General features: G+C 44.0%; 1 protein-coding gene across 6 annotated transcripts in view; it reads left to right on the top strand.

The window, feature by feature from the left end:
• The window catches only part of CTPS2 (CTP synthase 2), a 145,576-nt gene that overhangs the window by 115,258 nt on the left and 11,161 nt on the right, over nucleotides 1–19,157 (top strand). For 5 of the 6 annotated variants that reach the window (XM_077816252.1, XM_077816226.1, XM_077816234.1 and 2 more), the window contains 4 exons: nucleotides 5,813–5,868; nucleotides 7,976–8,072; nucleotides 14,346–14,490; nucleotides 14,826–15,522. In XM_077816252.1, the coding sequence (XP_077672378.1) occupies nucleotides 5,813–5,868; nucleotides 7,976–8,072; nucleotides 14,346–14,490; nucleotides 14,826–14,991 (464 nt within the window). In that variant the 3' untranslated portion in view covers nucleotides 14,992–15,522. Of the gene's footprint in view, nucleotides 1–5,812; nucleotides 5,869–7,975; nucleotides 8,073–14,345; nucleotides 14,491–14,825; nucleotides 15,523–19,157 lie in introns of those variants that run through there. The other variant, XM_077816266.1, reaches the window with a different exon arrangement.

Genomic DNA, 19,157 nt, shown 5'->3' with positions numbered 1-19,157 from the left:
CTGGTCCAAAGTTTAATACTAGCCTGGGATAGCCTGTTGGCCACAGCCCTAATCTTAGTACTGAAGCCTCTGCTAACCCTAACCTTAGCCAGAAGGCCTTTGCCCAGCTGTAAATCTAATCAAAGTCCAGGGGCCTCTGCTGACCCAAAAGCTAACCCCAACCTGGAGCCCTCTGCGAGCCCTTTTAGCCCTAGTCCAGAATCCTCAGCCAGCTCGAACCATAACCCAAGCCTAGCATGCACTGCCAGCCCAACCTGTACCACAAGAGTACCTGCTAGCCCCATCCTTACCCCCTACCCATGGGCCATCTGCCAGCCCCAGTGCCAACCTAGCCTGCGGCTCACTGATCACCCCAAACCTGTTTGGCTGGGGAAGGTCAAGCAGCCTATATTTCCCTGAATAATGAGCAGGCCAGAGACTATGAGGGGGTCCAGGCAGCTATCCTACATCTAGTCAGCCTCCACTTAGAAATGGCCACAAAAATTCTGAGGCGCAAGGATTATGAGGCAGTGAGGCCCCAGTCATTTGCCCAAAAATTGGTGGATTGGGCCACCTGTTGGCTGAGGTCAGACATCCAAACAGTGGGGAAGATAATGAATGCTCTGGTGTTGGAACAGTTCCTTCAGGGCCTCCCCAGGAACATACAGGTGTGGGTTAGATGGCATCTATCTGGCATTTTGGATGCACTGGTAAAATTGACAGAGGGGTTCACAGAGGTGGATCTCTCCAGGGCAGAGGGCCAACTCCACAGGGGATCAGCAAGAGCAAATTAGAAATCCCTAGGGAACAGAGCCTAACGCAGGTGAAAGGGGAGGAAAACAGAGTCCTGCAAGAGACTGAGCGGGAGGGGATAGGAATTCAGGAAGTAGGAACGATGGAGAAAGACAAGCAGAGCTCCTTAGTAGAGGTTGAGGGGCCCAGGAGGTACCCCATAGTGCACCCCAAGGAGAAGCAGCTCAGGCACAGTTTGGAGGGCTGGGAGAGCCCAAGGCCCTGACTAACCAGGGGAATGAGGGGCATGCCCTCGATCCACTGCCAGATGTAAAGCGATAGAGTAGGGAGAGCAACCCCTAGGGATGCACATTGTATGACGACTTGTGGGCTGAAATGGAGCTGTGGGGACATCCTCCCCCCACCAAGCACGGGTTCTGTGGATGGAAAATGGGTGGACACCACAAGAACAACCTTGATGATCACCCTAGGGACCCCCACGGCATGACACCTCTGCTATGCAAGGGAAAGCACAGGGAAAGAAAAATCTGATTCTGAGGTAACGGGGGTGGGGGATATGGATGTTAGAGTGCAGGGGCAAGAGTGGCTGAGCCAGCATTCTGATCACTGCAACGCCAGTTAGTTGTCCCACAGCACCCTGAATATGGGCATTGTGCCCAGTTGATAGGTTGGGATGGGATGGAGAGAGTTAAAAGGCTAATTAACTCATTAGCCCAGAAGGTTCAAAAGGTGCAGGAAGGAACTATGAAAGGGGAAAGAGGGTGGGGGAGGGGCAGCCCCAGCCCCAGGCCAGCTGCCTTGTCGCATGAATCACAAGATATCTCTCTTCTCCTTGGCACAGGAGCTGAGGGCTCCATGGGACTGTTGATATGTTGCAGCACAGTCTGTAAAGGCTCTAGAAAAGAACCCTGTAAATGAACCACGAGGTGTTTTACTAGAAGAAGGTCTCTGAGCCGTTAATGGGCTAGAAAGGAGGCTGGAGCAAGTCTGCCCTTCCATAGGCTGGCAGAGATCCTCTAGTTATGGTTACAGTTAGTTACTGGTGGTCCCTGTTTAAAGTTGGGGCCAGCAGTACTTGCCAGGCTAGAGTTAGAGTTAGGGTTGGGGCTGGCATTCATCCTTGGGCTTGTGTTACAGTCTGTGCTGGCAAGGAGTCCTGGGCTATTGCTAAGGTTTGTGTCAGCAGGCAGCTCACTGCTAGGGTTAGGGTTAGGTCCAAAAGGGCTCTGGGCTGTGAATAGGGCCCTAATCTTAGTCCTGGACCTCCCACGGCCCCCACAAACCATAGTCTAGGGCCCTAATCTTAGTCCTGGACCAACCACCCAGCCCCACAAACTAATATATTAGTGTTGTGGTTTTTGTTTTTGTGGGGTCAAAATGGAGAAGTGGTATAAATTAAGTTACTACTTATAGCTGGTAGGCAAAAAGAAATACCACATTCAATTTCAGCCACATGTTTCAAAAGTTGCAATAATGCTTAATGTAGGTCACTTATTAGCATGTCTCACTTATAAAGGAAATTAGGTGATGATAAAACATTGATACAACACAATTCTTTGTCCATCAGCAGATTCAGACGTACTTGCTACATTATCATCCTATTCATCTTTTCAGCTTGTGGCATTCATCTGGGATATGAAAAAATGTTTTGCATTCTCAGATTTGTAGACAGTAGCTTTTTGAATTTTTAAGATAATATGTAATTTGGCAGGTTTCAGAGTAACAGCCGTGTCTGTATTCGCAAAAAGAAAAGGAGTACTTGTGGCACCTTAGAGACTAACCAATTTATTTGAGCATGAGCTTTCGTGAGCTACAGCTCACTGTGAGCTGTAGCTCACGAAAGCTCATGCTCAAATAAATTGGTTAGTCTCTAAGGTGCCACAAGTACTCCTTTTCTTTATGTAATTTGGCAGGAAATGAAAGTGCAGTCTATATACCCATTTAAAAGAAAAAGTGCTTTTAGAGATAATGGCTTTTTGACAATCAGCTATGTGGCCTGGGTAACACTAGAGAGGATATGGATACACGCTTCATCATGTATAATCTTTTCCTGTTGCTATACTACAGTTATTATGTGGTCCTTATCTGCTGCTAGAAAGGTTAATGTGAAGGTGCAGCAATATGTTGTAAATCTGTGCCATTATTTTGAGTAGCTTGGATGGCCATATGTGTCAGAGGAATGCGTAGAGCTTTGATACTCTGTATTGGAGAAGGAAATCCTGCTCCCACTCCTCATAAATCACAACTAGAATGGGAATATGAAGGGTTCTAAAGGTTTCCCTAGGATTAACTTTTGTAACCCCCCTCAGTAAGACCTTTATTTCCACACTGCAATTTTTGGAGATGTCCTCCCGCAGTTCAGTCCTGCAATAACAATTTGGGCCAGATTCTAATCTTAGTTACAGCAGTGTAACAGAGAGCAGAATTTGGTCCATTACCTTTAATTAGAACTACGGTTAGACTTTCATCACTTTCTAGCTGGGAAAAGGAGAAAACAGTGAGGTGGCAACATTTTCAGATGATACAAAACTACTCAGGATAGTTAAGTCCAAAGCAGACTGTGAAGAGTTACAAGGGACCTCACAAAACTGGGTAATTAGGGAACAAAATGGCAGATGAAATTCAATGTTGATAAATGCAAAGTAATGCACATTGGAAAACATAATCCCAGTTATACATATAAAATGATGAGGTCTAAATTAACTGTTACCACTCTAAAAAGAGATCTTGGTGTCGTGGATAGTTTTCTGAAAACATCCATTCAGTGTGCAGCGGCAGTCAAAAAAGCAAACAGAATGTTGGGAATCATTAGGAAAGAGATAGATAATAAGACAGAAAATATCAATTTGCCTCTATATAAATCCATGGTACATCCATGTCTTGAATACTGTGTGCAGATGTGTTTGCCCCATCTCAAAAAGATATAGTAAAAGCTGTTTTATCAGGCATGTTGGGCAATGGGGTGTGCTGGTAAGTGAAAAATGCCAGTTAACTAAGAGGGAGGGAGTTTGGGTGTAAGAGGGGGTACGGAGTTGGGGCTTAGGCTCTGGGAGGGAATTTGGGTGTGGGAGGGGGCTTGAGGTGCCCGATCTGGGGGGCGCTCACCTTGGGCAGCTCTCTGCAAGTGGCAACGTGTCCCTACTCCTCGTAGGTGGAGGCGTGACTAGAAGGCTCTGCATGTCACCCCCGCTGCTCCCATTGGCCGGGAACCACGGCCAATGGGAGCTGTGGGTGGAGACAGTGTGCAGAGCTGCCTGCCGTACCTCCGTCTAGGACAGCTGGGACAGGTCGCCATGTGCGAGGAGCCACCAGAGGTGAGTGCCCCCCAGATCCGGCACCCTGAGCCCCCTCCTGTGCCCTAACCCTTTTCCCCACGTCCCCTCCCGCACCCAATCTCCCTCTGAGAGCCTGCCCCCCAGCCCTGCACTTCCTCCCGCAGTCTGAAGCTCTCATGGCCATTCCTCCTCCTCCTAGGAGCAGCAGAGACATGTCACTGCTTCCGGGAAGCCATGTGAAACCAGGTGGGGAGCCTGCCGGCCCCACGCCAACCAGACTATAAACCAGACTTTCGATGAAGATTAGAAACGCCAGTTTATAGAGCTTTCTGGTTTGTGCTGGGCCGGTTAACACAGTTTTCACTGTATTTTGGAATTGGAAAAGATACAGAAAAGGGCAACAAAAATGTTTGTGGGTATGGAAAAGCTTCCCTTTGTGGGGAGATTAATAAGACTGGGACTTTTCAGCTTGGAAAAGAGATGACCAAGTGGGGTTATGTAAAGGTCTATAAAATCATGACTGGTGTAGAGAAAGCAAATAAGAATGTGTTATTTACTCCTCATAACACAAGGACTAGGGGGTCACCAAATGAAATTAATAAGCAGCAGGTTTAAAACAAACAAAAGAAAGTACTTCTTCACACAATGCACAGTAATCTGTGGAACAAATTGCCAGGGGATGTTGTGAAGGCCAAAAGTATAACAGTTCAAAAAGAATTAGATAAATTAATGGAGGATAGGTCCATCAATAGCTGTTAGTAGGAATGCAACCCCATGCTCTGGGTGTCCCTATCCCTCTGACTGCCAGAATCTGGGACTGGATGACAACGGGTGGATCACTCAATAATTGCCCTGTTCTGTTAGTTCCCTCTGAAGAATCTGGCACTGGCCACTGTCAGAAGACAGGATACTAGGCTATATAGACCATTGGTCTGACCCGGCGTGGCCATTCTTATGATCTTAGCTTAGGCTGATGGGCTTTAGGAGTCATTAGATGGAAGAAGCCGGGGAAGCAGAAAGAAAAGGAAAAAAGAACAGAGAGGGAATGTCTTTGTGTTGTTGCAGGTTTTATGTCAACTGCAGGGTTTGGTCCTTTAAAATGGAACAGAACCCTAGTCAAAGGTTTGGGCAGCAGGCTCAGCTTAGTCTGCACTCTCTTGCAGATGCCTGTTGTGAATGCATCAGAGGTGCTGAGTATCCCTATAAGGGTTTCATACAGGTTGATTCACTAGCCCATCTCCTGTGTGGAGGCTTTATGAAATCATGCAAAGCCATTCAGGGTTGGTGTCAAAGCTCTACAGTCTACAAAAGTTATTCATAATCTTACTTGCAGAAGTTGATAGTGACTGGTAAGTTAGAGAGACCAGATGGGTAAGGTAGTATCTTTTATTGGACCAAGTTCTGTTCTTCTTCTGAAGAAGAGCTCTGTTTAAGCTCGAAAGCTTGTCTCTCTCACCAACAGAAGTTGGTCCAATAAAAGATATGACCTCACCCATCTTGTCTCTCTAATATCCTGGGACCAACGTGGCTACAACGACACTGCAAACAACTGGATAAGTAGTGAGACAGGAAAGCACAAGCAAAGATTGTGTTAGGGTCATAGTGAATACAATTGGGTTGTTTGTTTTGAGTGTAAGAAATTTCTTGGAATTTAGATTTCATGGAGCATGTGCAGGACATCATGAACTAAAAGAACAACACTAGAAACACTATGGCACATTGTAAGAGCGGTGTCTTTGGGTTTCTAGAAATGTTTGTTAGAAGCAATACTTTACTGTTAATCATTTCCCTTGTGCTATTTTCAGGGAAACTTTATGGTGATGAAGATTTTGTGGAGGAACGACACAGGCATCGATATGAGGTAAGGCATTGCTAATATAATTTATATTGTTGAGAATGTATAGCATTGGCAAACCATGAAGAATTTATTTAATCTGAAGTCAATGGGAGTTTTCCTGAATAAGGGTTAAGCAAGGCCTTAGGGGTTTGGTGTAATAGTAGGTACTATTTAGATGTAATCCAAAGAGTTCTGTGGTTTGCAGACAGTGTTGCATTTTAGGAGGAGACCTAGCTTGAAGAGTGATACTGGACTTGATCCTTCTCCCAGTGAAGTTAATGGTAAAATTCCCATTGATTTCATTGGGAGCAGGATTAGGTGTATTGCTTCTCAGGCTGGTTGAGCTCAGATAATTCACATAGGTAACGAGGTAACTGCAGTTTATTATATGAGCCCCTCCTGTGAGCAGACTTCCAGAATGATATTAGGGGAAGTCACACTTATGCTGCGCAGACTAGAAGAGAAGCATCACAAGAGGAGATGGCTTTTGAGAAATGATTTGATTGGTTACCTGAATAAAGGTGTAGGGGACGGTTAGGCCTCCATCTATATCAGTGAAGATAGGCACAATAGGGGAGGTAATCACATTTGTGTGACTCCGAGTAGCAACTACTAATGACAAAATAAAAAAGAAGAATATTGCCTCCTGGCTGCACTGCTCAGATAGCACTCCTATTCTGCAAATCATTTTCAGTTCATGCTGCATGCCCTGCAAAAACTACACATTTATTGTACTTCTCTGTGATGGGATATACAAACCCCACCCTGGGCCCGAAGGGGTTAAAAAGCAATACTGGGCCCTGGCTGCCCTATGCCTCCAGAGCTGCCAAGCATGCTCCGCCTGGAGGATTCGGTTAAGAGGAGCTCAGCCAAAGGGTGGTGAACAGACTGTAGGAGAGAGAAATCCTTCTCTGGAAAGCCAGACAGAAGAGTGAGCCTGAGAGGGGGCCACAGAGTGGGCAAGGTCCACAGGCAGAGCCTTTGCCAACCACCACTTTCTTGAAGAACCAGCAGGTCTGGCAGAGCCCTGCTCCTTTGGATTCTTCTGGTGTAAGGGGATTGACTGTTCATAGGGGCATATCCCAAACCGAAGGGATCTCTATGTAGGAAGTGCCTCAGGAGAGCAACTTAGACGCACTGCAGGGAGGACTCTGCTGGTGTCACTTTCCCACAAGTCTCCCTACAATATCCTCTTAAGGGCCTACACATTGACGTGGGTGGGAAGCCAAAGATCCCTGGCGTAAGGTCAGGAAAAGATACTTCTGCTGCCCTGACAGAGAGGCAAAGGGCTGGAATTTAGGTACACTAGCTACGAGGCTGCCCAGCCCACTGAGCCCCCTAGTACTCTCCCTTGCCTAATGATCAATAACTATTATTCTACCAACCACGCAATGTAGTAACACTCCTTATTAATAGCAAAATAATAAACATGATGTAGTTCACAAATACAAAAACCCCACCCCCAAACAACAACAACCTGCACTTCCAAACCTCACTTAAAATTGCACAGCTCCTTAGGGCAAATAATGCTGAAATCAAGTATAGGGGATGAATTACAGGAACGCTGACAACAAGCCACAGAGGGCAGAGTTAAGATTGGGTGGGTGCAGCTTGGTGGCTGAGGTTGATGAATGTTAATTTGCTTGGGATAGGAATATCATATATTTGTGAGTATCTGTGGGTATGTATGTGTGAGAAGGTGCTGTATGAAGTTGTTGATTCTAGGTTTCATGAGTCATGTGGGTTTTATTTGGGCATTATTTTCCTTTAGGACTTCAAGTGTTCACCAACTTCTTTTTTTTAAGGTTGACTATATTAAAGAAACATACTTGTTTATTAGCGACATCATACATGCTCTAGAATATCAACCATGCTTGATACAAATATAGTATACTCGTAGGAGCCCTTTTAGTATTTTGGATGCATTTCACATTTTAAAAAAATATTGCTTAATTTCATATTACGTAAGAACCACCAATTTTACAAATTTTCACTGCACAATTTTTAAACAAGGAATAATTCCCAGCCCCCCACTTTCCTACATATAAATTTAAAAAGTTAAAAACTTATCTACCTTTGTTAAATATGTAAATTCTACAATAATTACTACCCATATTTTTCAATTTTCCAGGTAAATCCAGAACTGACTGGCTGCTTTGAAGAGAAAGGTTTGAAATTTGTTGGCCGTGACACAGAAGGGAGTAGAATGGAGATCATTGAACTGGAAAGTAAGTAGCTCAGTTTTTTTGTAACACCTTTGGCATGTATTAAATAAGTGAAAACATTATCATAGTGAACTGTATATAAAAAGAAAAGGAGTACTTGTGGCACCTTAGAGACTAACCAATTTATTTGAGCATAAGCTTTCGTGAGCTACAGCTCACTTCATCGGATGCATACTGTGGAAAGTACAGAAGATCTTTTTATACACACAAACCATGAAAAAATGGGCGTTTACCACTACAAAAGGTTTTCTCTCCCCCCACCCCACTCTCCTGCTGGTAATAGCTTATCTAAAGTGATCACTCTCCTTACAATATGTATGATAATCAAGTTGGGCCATTTCCAGCACAAATCCAGGGTTTAACAAGAATGTCTGGGGGGGGGGGGGGGGGAAGGGAGAGGAAAAAACAAGGGGAAATAGGTTACCTTGCATAATGACTTAGCCACTCCCAGTCTCTATTCAAGCCTAAGTTAATTGTATCCAATTTGCAAATGAATTTCAATTCAACAGTCGCTCGCTGGAGTCTGGTTTTGAAGTTTTTCTGTTGTAATATCGCAATTTTCATGTCTCTAATCGCATGACCAGAGAGATTGAAGTGTTCTCCGACTGGTTTATGAATGTTATAATTCTTGACATCTGATTTGTGTCCATTTATTCTTTTACGTAGAGACTATCCAGTTTGACCAATGTACATGGCAGAGGGACATTGCTGGCACATGATGGCATATATCACATTGGTGGATGTGCAGGTGAACGAGCCTCTGATAGTGTGGCTGATGTTATTAGGCCCTGTGATGGTGTCCCCTCAATAAATATGTGGGCACAGTTGGCAACAGGCTTTGTTGCAAGGATAGGTTCCTGAGTTAGTGGTTCTGTTGTGTGGTATGTGGTTGCTGGTGAGTATTTGCTTCAGGTTGGGGGGCTGTCTATAGGCAAGGACTGGTCTGTCTCCCAAGATTTGTGAGAGTGTTGGGTCTTCCTTCAGGATAGGTTGTAGATCCTTAATAATGCATTGGAGGGGTTTTAGTTGGGGGCTGAAGGTGACGGCTAGTGGCGTTCTGTTATTTTCTTTGTTAGGCCTGTCCTGTAGTAGGTGACTTCTGGGAACTCTTCTGGCTCTATCAATCTGTTTCTTCACTTCCGCAGGTGGGTATTGTAGTTATAAGAATGCTTGATAGAGATCTTGTAGGTGTTTGTCTCTGTCTGAGGGGTTGGAGCAAATGCGGTTGTATCGCAGAGCTTGGCTGTAGACAAAGGATCGTGTGGTGTGGTCAGGGTGAAAGCTGGAGGCATGTAGGTAGGAATAGCGATCAGTAGGTTTCCGGTATAGGGTGGTGTTTATGTGACCATCGTTTATTAGCACTGTAGTGTCCAGGATGTGGATCTCTTGTGTGGACTGGACCAGGCTGAGGTTGATGATGGAATGGAAATTGTTGAAATCATGGTGGAATTCCTCAAGGGCTTCTTTTCCATGGGTCCAGATGATGAAGATGTCATCAATATAGCGCAAGTAGAGTAGGGGCGTTAGGGGACGAGAGCTGAGGAAGCGTTGTTCTAAGTCAGCCATAAAAATGTTGGCATACTGTAGGGCCATGCGGGTAGCCATAGCAGTGCTGCTGATTTCAAGGTATACATTGTCCCCAAATGTAAAATAGTTATGGGTAAGGACAAAGCCACAAAGTTCAGCCACCAGGTTAGCCGTGACATTATCAGGGATAGTGTTCTTGACGGCTTGTAGTCCACCTTTGTGTGGAATGTTGGTGTAGAGGGCTTCTACATTCATAGTGGCCAGGATGGTGTTATCAGGAAGATCACCGATGGATTGTAGTTTCCTCAGGAAGTCAGTGGTGTCTCGAAGGTAGCTGGGAGTGCTGGTAGCGTAGGGCCTGGGGAGGGAGTCTACATAGCCAGACAATCCTGCTGTCAGGGTGCCAATGCCTGAGATGATGGGGCGCCCAGGATTTCCAGGTTTATGGATCTTGGGTAGTAGATAGAATATCCCAGGTTGGGGTTCCAGGGGTGTGTCTGTGCGGATTTGATCTTGTGCTATTTCAGGGAGTTTCTTGAGCAAATGCTGTAGTTTCTTTTGGTAACCCTCAGTGGGATCAGAGGGTAATGGCTTGTAGAAAGTGGTGTTGGAGAGCTGCCGAGCAGCCTCTTGTTCATATTCCAATCTATTCATGATGACAACAGCACCTCCTTTGTCAGCCTTTTTGATTATGATGTCAGAGTTGTTTCTGAGGCTGTGGATGGCATTGTGTTCTGCACAGCTGAGGTTGTGTATGGCCACTATGAATGTAGAAGCCCTCTACACGAACATTCCACACAAAGATGGACTACACGCCGTCAAGAACACTATCCCCGATAATGTCACGGCTAACCTGGTGGCTGAACTTTGTGACTTTGTCCTTACCCATAACTATTTTACATTTGGGGACAATGTATACCTTGAAATCAGCGGCACTGCTATGGCTACCCGCATGGCCCCACAGAATGCCAACATTTTTATGGCTGACTTAGAACAACGCTTCCTCAGCTCTCGTCCCCTAATGCCCCTACTCTACTTGCGCTACATTGATGACATCTTCATCATTTGGACCCATGGAAAAGAAGCCCTTGAGGAATTCCACCATGATTTCAACAATTTCCATCCCACCATCAACCTCAGCCTGAACCAGTCCACACAAGAGATCCACTTCCTGGACACTACGGTGCTAATAAGCGATGGTCACATTAACACCACCCTATACTGGAAACCTACTGACCTCTATGCTTACCTACATGCCTCCAGCTTTCACCCAGACCACACCACACGATCCATTGTCTACAGCCAAGCTCTACGATACAACCGCATTTGCTCCAACCCCTCAGACAGAGACAAACACCTACAAGATCTCTATCAATCATTCTTACAATACCCACCTGCTGAAGTGAAGAAACAGATAGACAGAGCCAGAAGAGTTCCCAGAAGTCACCTACTACAGGACAGGCCCAACAAAGAAAATAACAGAACGCCACTAGCCATCACCTTCAGCCCCCAACTAAAAACCCCTCCAACTCATCATCAAGGATCTACAACCTATCCTGAAGGACAACCCATCACTCTCACAGATCTTGGGAGACAGCCCCCAAACCTGAAGGAAATACTCACCAGCAACCACACACCACACAACAGAACCATTAACCCAGGAACTTATCCTTGCAACAAAGCCTGTTGCCAACTGTGTCCACATATCTATTCAGGGGACACCATCACGGGGCCTAATCACATCAGCCACACTATCAGAGGCTCGTTCACCTGCGCATCTACCAATGTGATATATGCCATCATGTGCCAGCAGTGCCCCTCTGCCATGTACATTGGCCAAACTGGACAGTCTCTACTTAAAAGAATAAATGGACAGAAATCAGATGTCAAGAATTATAACATTCAAAAACCAATCAGAGAACACTTCAATCTCTTTGGTCACTCAATTACAGACCTAAAAGTGGCAATTCAACAAAAAAAAAACTTCAAAAACAGAGTCCAGTGAGAGACTGCTGAATTGGAATTAATTTGCAAACTGGACACAATTAACTTGGGCTTGAATAAAGACTGGGAGTGGATGTGTCATTACACAAAGTAAAACTATTTCCCCATGTTTATTTCCCCCCTCCTCACTGTTCCTCACACGTTCTTGTGAGCTGCTGGAAATGGCCCACCTTGATTATCACTAAAAAAGGTCCCCCCGCTCTCCTGCTGGTAATAGCTCACCTTATCTGATCACTCTTGTTACAGTGTGTATGGTAACACTCATTGTTTCATGTTCTCTCTGTATATAGATCTCCCCACTGTATTTTCCACTGCATGCATCCGATGAAGTGAGCTGTAGCTCACGAAAGCTTATGCTCAAATAAATTTGTTTGTCTCTAAGGTGCCAAAAGTACTCCTTTTCTTTTTGTGGATACAGACTAACACGGCTGCTACTCTGAAAGGAGTCATGTGGCTCTCTTCCAAAAGGCTGACAGATGGGATTCTTGCTACCATTCTACCTTTAATGCACCGCTACAGACTAGGGACCGAATGGCTAGGCAGCAGTTCTGCGGAAAAGGACCTAGGGGTGACAGTGGACGAGAAGCTGGATATGAGTCAGCAGTGTGCCCTTGTTGCCAAGAAGGCCAATGGCATTTTGGGATGTATAAGTAGGGGCATAGCGAGCAGATCGAGGGATGTGATCGTCCCCCTCTATTCGACATTGGTGAGGCCTCATATGGAGTACTGTGTCCAGTTTTGGACCCCACACTACAAGAAGGATGTGGACAAATTGGAGAGAGTCCAGCGAAGGGCAACAAAAATGATTAGGGGTCTGGAACACATGATTTATGAGGAGAGGCTGAGGGAACTGGGATTATTTAGTCTGTAGAAGAGAAGAATGAGGGGGGATTTGATAGTTGCTTTCAACTACCTGAGAGGTGGTTCCAGAGAGGATGGTTCTAGACTATTCTCAGTGGTAGAAGAGGACAGGACAAGGAGTAATGGTCTCAAGGTGCAGTGGGGGAGGTTTAGGTTGGATATTAGGAAAAACTTTTTCACTAGGAGGGTGGTGAAAGACTGGAATGCGTTACCTAGGGAGGTGGTGGAATCTCCTTCCTTAGAAGTTTTTAAGGTCAGGCTTGACAAAGCCCTGGCTGGGATGATTTAATTGGGGATTGGTCCTGCTTTGAGCAGGGGGTTGGACTAGATGACCTCCTGAGGTCCCTTCCAACCCTGATATTCTATGATTCTATGCTCATCACTTCTGCAAATCAGACTGTACAGTTTCAGGTCAGGAACCCAGGAAATAACGAACATACAATTAGGGACCAGCTGTGAAAAGTTTGGTTTAAGTGACTTGTCCAGCAAGCCATGGAAACTCTGTGGCAGAGGCAGGGATAGAATCCGGTTCCTAAGGGCAGCATTCAGCTGTCCTACCCATGAGACCAATGAAGCAGGGATCCTATAGACAACAGCCTCCTTCACTACACAACCATGATTCATTCCCAGAGCAGGTCCATCCCTTCATTGAATGAGGCAGGGGTCTTGTGAAAAAAAAAAGTATGTGGTCATGTAATTAAAAACTGTATCATAATGCATACACATGGGATGAATGAATTAAGGTTGCAAAATTCCCATTCACCAATCAGAATTCCCCATCAGGAAAAAACAGAGTTCTCCTTAGAGGGAAAAAAAAAGTAGTCTTCTCCCTTAGTAGTCACCATATTTATTGCAATTAATCCTTATATTTCTATTCCACAGTATTTTATACCAAACGTTGCAGGTCAGTAGTACACACAGCTGGGACGTCTGATCAGCTGCTTTGTGCTACTTGAAAAGATTAGTAAATATATTCTCTGGAGCTGGTCAGGAAAATTCCAACAAAACATTGTCAGAATTTGCTCTTTTGTTGAAATCAAACCATTTCACAGAGATGGTTTCCTGCCAGCTTGTCCACCTGACTCCGCAGCAGGCTAATGGGGAGCCAAGAACCAGGGAACCCTGGCTCTGAGGTTTGCAGCTTCTCAGTAGCCCGGGCTCCCAGGGTCTCCATGGCTTTGGGGCAGCCCATCACACAGTCTGCCTTGGAGTCAGGGACTGCAGGGCTTCTAAGTTCTGCAGCAGCCTACCATGCAGACTACACCAGAACCAGAGCTCCATTCCCTTGTGTGGATAATTACAGTATTTTGGGGTTGTATTCCGAGTCAGAATGAAACCAAATATCAAAATCCTTCACAAAATGGGATCACTGTTCTCTTCTTGTTTCCAGCCGGTAGGCCTTTTCTTGTAAAGTGCCAAGTGACTTTGACGCTTACTTATTTCAGTGGGAGTTGAAGGCACTCAGCAGCTTGCAGGATCTGACAGTTTATTATGCACACTGTGCTTACATTTATGTGTATCTGTACATACACACAAAAAATGTAGAGACTAAACTACAGTGTAAATACGAGAGAGAAGCCTAAGCACACTTTGGTGCATTCTAGTGATTTCATTGTAAATATGGGAATGAAATCTGAGTCACTTGTGCTATTATTGGCCCTCAGCTTCGCACATTACAGCCTGGATAGCCTTAGTCAGTTTTCCTTTGTTGTATTTAATCAAAGAATATTAAGATCTTTTTCCCCATTAAATTCATATGAAATTATAAGATTGAGAGTTATTTAGTGCCCTGTGTTAAATCTTTTTCCTTATAAAGTAGCTTTATTAAGAACTGTCTTCTATTTCCTAGCTTCTACCATTTTCTTTATGCCCTTTGGATTTTAGATCACCCATATTTTGTTGGTGTCCAGTTTCATCCAGAGTTTTCCTCAAGACCTATGAAGCCCTCACCTCCATACCTTGGTCTCTTGCTTGCAGCAACTGGGACACTCAGTGCATACTTGCAACGTGGATGTAAATTGTCTCCAAGGTAACGTTATTATTTGCTTGTTTGCCTAGTTTCAGCAGGACTATCCTTTATTGATACAATAAATGAGGAAGGGAAGGGGGCTTTTTTATATTGATTTTTATTACATTTATGAGGAAAAACCCTGGCTGAAAACAGTCATTATAGAGATATGGCTCTTCAATTTTTCCTTCTCAAAGACTAACAATAGTAGGATCAGAAACAATAAAGTACTACTGTAATGAAATGCAAATAAGTAAATCCTGACTGGCTGCAATCAGTTACAGGAAAATTATTTTTCACCTCACAGGAGGTGTCTGGTCCTCTAACTTCACCTGTGTTAATGTTTATTTTACCAGGAAAAAGGTCTGCTGGCAACTCATGCAGTTAAGTTTTCTTACCTATCTGTATGTGAATGATCATAACAATGAAACAGTGAATGTCAAGGTTATTTTGTTGCAGCAAGGTAATATTGAGCAAGTAGAAAAGGGCCCAAAGCAAAACCCAAGTTTGGGTAGGATTTGAACCTAGGTCAGAATTTTGTGGCTGAGCCAAACAAAGATCTCTGATCCCAACAGCCCCAGACCTGTCTGTGTATCCAAGGTAAAGTTCCTGGGACATTTCTGTTTTTATAGCAATACTTTTCAGCCTGTGTTAATTAATTCATATTTGTAAAATGTTTTAATAATCAAAGATGCCATGTTAATAGTAATAATTATAAAGAGCATGTGAGGCCAGGGGGAACTTAGGGTAAAATGGCAATGCTTCTCAAAATATAGACCACCATAAGATAACCTACTCAGATTCAACTTTGAAGTGCAGAACTTACCAGTTTTGCTTTTTTCCCCCATGCATTGCTTTTAAATATTTCTGAAATGGATTCTCTTACTTAAGAGCAAAGGGGAAGAATTTTTCTGAAGACTCAATAGGAACATAATTATCAAGCCAAATCAAACTGCTGGAATCCTGGTTCTTACAGTTTACCGCAGATCTTTCAGATGCAAGTGAACCTCAACTCTAATGGTCCTGGCCATTGTATAATGAGGTACATATGGGGAAAAAGAAAAGGAGTACTTGTGGCACCTTAGAAACTAACCAATTTATTTGAGCATAAGCTTTCGTGAACTACAGCTCACTTCATCGGATGAATACTGTGGAAAGTGTAGAAGATCTTTTTATACACACAAAGCATGAAAAAATACCTTCCCCCACCCCACTCTCCTGCTGGTAATAGCTTATCTAAAGTGATCAGTCTCCTTACAATGTGTATGATAATCAAGGTGGGCCATTTCCAGCACAAATCCAGGTTCTCTTCCCCCTCCCCCCCCACAAACCCACTCTCCTATTGGTAATAGCTTATCTAAAGTGACCACTCTCCTTACAATGTGTATGATAATCAAGGTGGGCCATTCCCAGCACAAATCCAGGGTTTAACAAGAACGTCTGGGGGGGGGGGGGGTAGGAAAAAACAAGGGGAAATAGGTTACCTTGCATAATGACTTAGCCACTCCCAGTCTCTATTCAAGCCTAAGTTAATTGCATCCAATTTGCAAATGAATTCCAATTCAGCAGTCTCTCGCTGGAGTCTGGAAGTCACCTACTACGGGACAGGCCTAACAAAGAAAATAACAGAACGCCACTAGCCGTCCCCTTCAGCCCCCAACTAAAACCCCTCCAACGCATTATTAAGGATCTACAACCTATCCTGAAGGATGACCCAACACTCTCACAAATCTTGGGAGACAGGCCAGTCCTTGCCTACAGACAGCCCCCCAACCTGAAGCAAATACTCACCAGCAACCACATACCACACAACAGAACCACTAACTCAGGAACCCATCCTTGCAACAAATCCCGTTGCCAACTGTGCCCACATTTCTATTCAGGGGACACCATCACAGGGCCTAATAACATCAGCCACACTATCAGAGGCTCGTTCACCTGCACATCCACCAATGTAATATATGCCATCATGTGCCAGCAATGCCCCTCTGTCATGTACATTGGTCAAACTGGACAGTCTCTACGTAAAAGAATAAATGGACACAAATCAGATGTCAAGAATTATAACATTCATAAACCAGTCGGAGAACACTTCAATCTCTCTGGTCACGCGATTACAGACATGAAAGTTGCGATATTACAACAAAAAAACTTCAAATCCAGACTCCAGCAAGAGACTGCTGAATTGGAATTCTTGTTAAACCCTGGATTTGTGCTGGAAATGGCCCACCTTGATTATCATACACATTGTAAGGAGAGTGGTCACTTTAAATAAGCTATTACCAACAGGAGAGTGGGTTTGTGTGTGGGGGTGGGGGTGGGGGGGGAGAGAAAACCTGGATTTGTGCTGGAAATGGCCCAACTTGATCATACACATTGTAAGGAGAGTGATCACTTTAGATAAGCTATTACCAGCAGGAGAGTGGGGTGGGGGGAGGTATTTTTTCATGTTTTGTGTGTATAAAAAGATCTTCTACACTTTCCACAGTATTCATCCGATGAAGTGAGCTGTAGTTCACGAAAGCTTATGCTCAAATAAATTGGTTAGTCTCTAAGGTGCCACAAGTACTCCTTTTCTTTTTGCGAATACAGACTAACACGGCTGTTACTCTGAAACCTGTCAATATGGGGAAAAACTCCTTCCTGACTTCAGCAGGCCATCTCTTGTAATTCATAGTATTCAAATATTACCTTGTTGTTAACCATTGCTACAAATGTTATTAGAGGTGTGGTCATAACATTATCTATCCTGTTTTCAAATCCAGAGTTTCATTTGATGGCCTCCTGTAGTAGTGCATTATACAGGTTATCTATAAATTGGAAAGGGAAGTACAGTTTTATTGGTTCTAAATGAAATGTCCTTTCATTTCTTTAAGTACCTCTTTGTTCTCAGTGCATAAAGGAATGTGGTGTATGTCTCTGGCATGGTAAAAGAACATTTAAAAAAATTCAAAATCTACTGATCAGCCATTCCAACTATTGGTCATCCTAGGGGGTATTAAGTATACTAGTAAATGAATGGGTGTTTCTGAAAAAGTACAGACTATTGGGGAGACACCAGAGAAAAACAAACAGAGAATTCTGAAAATAGAAAACAAATGTGATTCTTGACAATTGCCATCCTATACATATATTTGCTCTCCTTAGTAAAGTAATGAAACAAAGATTAAGTAAAAGAAATCACTAAACATCTAGGGCCAGATCCTCAGCTGGTATAAATTGGTATATATCCATTGGCTTCAGTGCAGCGATGCCAGTTTACAGTAGCTCTGATCCCTAAATTCAAAAGGGACCATGAGCAATAAGCATCATGGGTTTATAAAGAATAAATATTGCCAGACAGAAATATTTGATTATAAAGCTCATGGATGAAGAGAGAACTTCAGAAGTAATATATTTGGATTTTAGTAAAGAATTTGGTACTGGGTCTTGTGAAATCTTGCTTGAAAAAGTAGTAGAAATTAGCTAATATCATGTTGGTTGTAAAACCATTGAAGTGCAATAAATTAAGTAGGGAAAAAAAGCAGCACCATGTGAAGTTGAAAGAAGGTCTCCTGGGAAAACACAGGAATCATTAGGCCTGGTCTTTTCTAATAACTTCATTAATGGGTCTGGAGCAGGGGGGTAACAATAAATTAATGACATTTGCAAACAATAATAATTTAGGAGGAGTTGGAAACACAAGTCAGGGCACAGGAATGATACAAAAGGACTTGGACAGTTTAGAAACATGAATTGAAAAGAATGAAATGAGATTCCACTTGGGAAAATGCAGAGCAGGGAAGTAACCATCCTTCTCTCCCTAGTTCTGAAGTATTCCATTAAATTCTGAGCACCGCATTAATAGAAGAATATTGACAAGTTAGAGGGATTGAGAGAAGAGAAGAGTAAAAGAACTAAACATATGTAGTTTAGCTAAATGACACTTAAGGAAGGGATACAATATCCAAATACCTGAAGGGTGGAAATATGAATGGGCCAGAGACCCCTCCACCCTTCCAAAAGAAATGACCACTGAGGGGAGACCTGGTGGGGGGTTGTTGGAGAGTGAGCCTACCCCACAGAAGGAGCTCCTGTTCCATGGGGCTGGGCCCAGCTCCCCACTCCAGGCACTGTGACTTGGCATGTGGGATCACAGCACCATTCAGTTTGGGGGCCCTCTCAAACAGGGGACCCAGGGCAAACTGCCCCTTTTGCCTCCCTCCTGCCCTGGGCAGCCTTGTAAATGGAGAGGAAGTACTTACCAGCTACCACTAGGAGTAATGGAATGAAATTAAGAAAGGGATATTGAGGCTGAATATCAGGAAGAACTCTGATGACAAGATGTATCTGGCTCTGCAATAGTCTCCCTAGCAAAGTGGTGGAAGCTCCTTACTTTGCACACTGTAGTAGGCAATACACCAGACAATGTAAAGTAGGAAACAACCCAGCATTGGCAGGGAAAATAGTAGAATAGGAACTGCATCACAGGGAGACTGGCCTCTATAAGGGGAAAGTGGCTGGTCTCAGCTGTGCCATAATTAACTATATCCCAGCCTCAGGGGGGTGGAGCTAATGGGGCTAGGTGTTAGTATGATGAATATGTGGGCCTCATAACAAGGCTTGAGAGAGAATATTTAGGAGGAGGAAGCCATGTGAAAGACTCTGAGGTAAAGTCTGCAAGAAGCAGGGAGGTCCCTGGGAGAAAC

Source organism: Eretmochelys imbricata, chromosome 1, assembly GCF_965152235.1.
Source record: "Eretmochelys imbricata isolate rEreImb1 chromosome 1, rEreImb1.hap1, whole genome shotgun sequence".
Taxonomy (NCBI): domain Eukaryota; kingdom Metazoa; phylum Chordata; order Testudines; family Cheloniidae; genus Eretmochelys; species Eretmochelys imbricata.
This window is presented reverse-complemented; position numbering and strand designations above follow the sequence as displayed.